The 4471-nt window shown below is 38.6% G+C and overlaps 1 protein-coding gene across 1 annotated transcript in view; it reads left to right on the top strand.

Annotated features, from left to right (window-relative positions):
• JAM2 (junctional adhesion molecule 2) overlaps positions 1-4251 on the top strand; it is a 13046-nt gene extending 8795 nt beyond the window's left edge. Inside the window, exons 6-9 of the mRNA XM_010179662.1 lie at positions 1130-1237; positions 2047-2062; positions 2957-2987; positions 4093-4251. Coding sequence (XP_010177964.1) covers positions 1130-1237; positions 2047-2062; positions 2957-2987; positions 4093-4125 — 188 coding nt within the window. The 3' untranslated portion in view covers positions 4126-4251. The remainder of the gene's footprint in view (positions 1-1129; positions 1238-2046; positions 2063-2956; positions 2988-4092) is intronic.
• Positions 4252-4471: the final 220 nt, after the last annotated feature.

Raw genomic sequence — 4471 nt, 5'->3', positions numbered from 1 at the left:
TGCTGCGTGTTTCTTTTCTACTTGCACAGCATAGGTGAAGCATAAAATTGGTTAACTAATAAAGAATTAAGCAAAAGCTGGATGGGCAGAGTTTATAATAACTCAAAATGCATGAATGTGTTTGCAAAATACAAAACTAGCTCTTGCAGATGTGATAGGAAAGCAGATGGTAACAAATTCTAACAAATACTAAGCAGAAGTTCATGTCCAAGTATTCCACAAAGCAGTTGCCTCATACTTTTTTAGACTGTAGCTAAAAATCACTGTATCATGCCTTTTAATGCAATTCTGGTTGATTATGAGCAAGTGTTCCACAAGCTACTAAGACAGAACTCATCTGTTGTGGAAATACTCACCTGAGTCCTGAATTGCTGCAAAATGCACAAAAACTTACAGGTTTGAGGTAAAATTCCCAAACATGTATTAATGTATACTTAAAGTCAGTAAGTTGACATATAACAAAACCTATGAAAATGTTTCTGCATTTTTTTTTTTTCCTTAAATGGATGATTGTCTGAAGCTCTTGGTGATTGTATCAGGAAATGGGCATGGGTCATCAGCTTCAAAATAAAAATGGCTGGGTGTTTTGGTAGCCCAATGTAGAGTTTAAATTTAGACATCTGGGCTAAAATATTTGTTGGCCTTTATTGTGTTGAATTTTAAAAGCCTTGTTGTTTAAAAATAAAAAACACTGAATTTTAGATAACTTGCCTGAATAGTTCTTCAGGGCTGGGACCTGACATTGCCATCAGCTGTTTCAGTTATTTCAGGCAAAGTAAACACTCATTTTAAGACTTTTAAAGACTCAAGATATTTTCCCTTGGAGACATAGGACTTTTCAGGGATAGGTATGATAAGGAGTATGTATCCCTTGACTCCTCTTGCTCTTTCTTTACTTTTGACCTGAACTAAGGAGTTAAAGTGTATCAAGCACTCTGGTTAACATGGCTGGGATGCAGTAGTGCTTTTGGAGTGTTGATCTACTCTAAGTGTTACTAATTAACTTACGTACTTGTGCCAAAGAAGACCTGTAGATACAAAAGGTGCCTATGGTGATGAGGGGAAAAAAAATCCAGGCAATGGAAATTTTTACAGCTTACAACATTGGACTTATGTTTTATCATTGCAGATGACCTTAATGTAAGCGGTATCATCATTGCTGTAGTATTTGTGGCTCTGGTCATGGTGTTGTGTGGCCTTGGAGTATTCTATGCCCAAAAAAAGGGCTACTTTACTAGTAAGTAAAATAAAATCACTCCTCACTTGTGTCAAAAAAAGTCTGCAGTTCTGCCGACTGTAACATGTTCTCCTTTTCACAAAGGCTCTATCTAGCTCCATGGTGCTAAATCTAAAGAACATTACAACAGGAACTCTTTTGTGCAGACATTATTATTCTGCCAACTTCTTCTGCGAAAGGTATTTTAAGACTGAGATGGAGATGTTTGTGCAGTTGCACAAGGCTACCGAGCAGCAGTCTAGGGAGAGCCACGGGCCGAACCCCGGTTCCTAGAGCCGCTCCGCTCTAGTTTGGAGAGGGGATGGCAAAGAAAGGCAACTTCAAACCAAACCGTGCAAGTTCACTTGCAATGGGAAAGGTCTGAGCGGCGGCTGATGAAGGGGAAACCAAATCACTGGCTCCCTCTCCTGGGTCATGGCGAAAGTGCACGCGGAGAAAGCTCAACTTAAAGGGTTGCTGCAAAAAGCTGGAGCGCAAGCAAGGCCCCTCTGCAGCCTTCACATTGGTCCGGCACAGCAAGAAGGGATGCCAAATGTGGGGGTCTGAGAAGGTCCAGTACCTGAAAATAACAGGCTAACGGAGCTGCTCTTAAGAGTTCATGCTCACACTTGGAAGTTCACTTACCTTTGAAAGCAACCTACTTTTTGTCTGTTTAAACTCATTACACCAAAAAGAGACATTTAGTTCAGAAACTCCTTCTAGAAACTGAAGAGCTGAATAAGCTATGAATAACTATTTCAAAGAAATTTAAATTAGCTAAGCAAACTGTTCCTGTGCCTAATTCCTTTTTTTCAATTTCTCTTTTTCAGAGGAAAGCTCTTCCCAGTAAGTATCTTGATTTAAGTAGTACGTAAATCACTGCAAACTTTATTTAGATTTCTGATGATTTAGTAACTGTGATGATTAAGGCCTTTCTCACATGATTCTTGTACAGTGGCTTTTCTGGACACTGAAATAAACCTGATCTTACACAACAGCTGGTCCACTTATTAGAACCAGTGTGCTGGTCAGAAAATTAATTAAGCATTATTACTGTGCTAAATGTACAGAGATGTGTTGTCTTACATAGTTATGGTTCATACACCTAACTCAGCTACAGGCATGCATTTGTCTCATCTCTTCAAACTAGACAAAAGATGATCAGAATCAAATTGAACTGTTCCCATATCTACAGACTATTTCAGGAAATATTTTGTAAAAATATGACTGGTGGAGATGTTCTGAGGGTGTCTGGTCTACTCCTTTCATATAGACTTATTTCATGCACTTAAATTTCTTAGTAGCAAGTCAGAATTCCTCAAGCTATTTTAGTGCTCCCAGACAAGGCCTTTTTTTTTTTTCCCCCCCTATTTTAAATCTTTATCTCAGCACTTCCAGGTAACAGCAGGTTAAAAAGAGCAATGTGGTAAAGAGAAATACAAATATTACTTTAAAAATACTATGTGATTTATACTGGCCATGAACTAGGCAAAAAGTGTTAACTGGAAGACTTGAAAAGACAAGCCAGGGAAGGTAATTTGACAGTGGTTCATGAGATAATGACAGATGTCAAAAAGCATTCAATGAATTGTTATTGTAACTTTTTTCTAAGAGGGGAAAAAACCCTAAGAATTGCTGTAAATCTGGAAAATGCATTCATAAATAAGGTTGTCAAAGGTTTAAAACTAACACCAGAAAAGTCACTATTTAACCTATGTTCCTTTCCTGTTCTGTTAACAGAAAGAACAACTATCAATATACAAGTGAAAATGCAAGTATTTTGAATTCAGTAGTGTGTTTAAAAAGTTTTAGATACCATCAGAATTTCTGAAACTTGTGATATTTTTGCACACATATGCACACCCCTACATACCCGCCAAACCTTTCATGCTACCAGTACCTGAAGACTCCTTATCGCTGCACTTACAGCTTCCCATCACTGTCTCAAGTACCATACAGCTACAGCACCTTGCTCCACACTTTGCATCTTTTTCTTTACCACACTAAACAGATTTTTTTTGCCTGGTTGTCTTTTACCTACTTCTTCCTGCATCTCCGTATTCTATTAGCTGCTTTCCTTCTTTTTATTTCCCATTTTCATGATTATTTTCCCTCTACTGGCTGAACTAGAGATAACACCCTTATGCCATTCGGTAATATCACCATAGTGTCCACTTAATGATGCCACTTCATGTGAAGAAGACTTCCACTCTTCCTTGCATGTACATAAAGATTGGGCCTTAATTCCTCTAAGATTAATGTGGGTCAAAAGGCTTGACTAAATATGGAAGCTAAACTTACTACTTTTCCCCCCCTTTCCTCACTGAGAGGGCTCAAGGGCTTTGACTGTGTGTACATTGCTCCAGCTTTTCAGGTTGGTGCAAAAAGAGTGGAGCTTCTACTAAAGCTTCAACTAGGAGCAATGTGATTTCATTAGCTATAGTTTAAGGCTACATTAGTAGCCTTACAAGCCAACTGAGTATCACCCATTTCTTTAATCAAAACAAAGTACTGAATAGCATGAACTTACTCCTTCACCTACCATGTATATAAGAAACTTACTGAGGCCAACTACCTGGTTGCTCTGAGTGAGAAGGAGTGAACTTTGAAGAGCTGTAGTATCTGTTTATCAATATTAATGCACTTACAAATCAGATGCTCAACAGAGCTGTTTCATACTTGGGGGTTTTTTAATAGGGTAGCAGTGCATTCTGTAGACCTCCCTTTCCAGAAAAGAGCAAACATCAACTAACAGGGCTTCAGGCATGCTTCTTGTCAATCTCGCTGCCTTACTTTCTTCTGAAATGTACACTAAATGTTAATTTGGTTAAAATCTTTTGAACTATTACTTACATAACTTTGTTTACTTCATTTAGGATTTCAAGCATACGAAGTCCTTTGTTATTTAGAAGATTTCAGCCTCTGTGAGGGACATCAAATGACTACTTCTTATACAAAAATATCAAAGGGATCTTTTGACCTCTACTTTGTAAATATTGTCTCCACATACTGCATGCTGAAAATAAAAATTGCCAGTGTTCCTAAGCACAAATACAAACTGGGTGGAGAGTGGATTGAGAACAGACCTGAGGAGAAGGACCTGGGGGTCTTGGTTGATGAGAAGTTCAATGTGAGCCAGGAATGTGCACTTACAGTCCAGAAAGCCAACCGTATCATGGGCTGCATCAAAAGAAGCATGGCCAGTATATCAAGGGAAGTGGTTCTCCCCCTCTACTCCACTCTGGTGAGACTGCA

Source organism: Mesitornis unicolor, unplaced genomic scaffold (assembly GCF_000695765.1).
Source record: "Mesitornis unicolor isolate BGI_N332 unplaced genomic scaffold, ASM69576v1 scaffold21442, whole genome shotgun sequence".
Taxonomy (NCBI): domain Eukaryota; kingdom Metazoa; phylum Chordata; class Aves; order Mesitornithiformes; family Mesitornithidae; genus Mesitornis; species Mesitornis unicolor.
The sequence above is the reverse complement of the archived record's forward strand: the minus strand, read 5'-3'. Positions and strand labels throughout refer to the sequence as shown.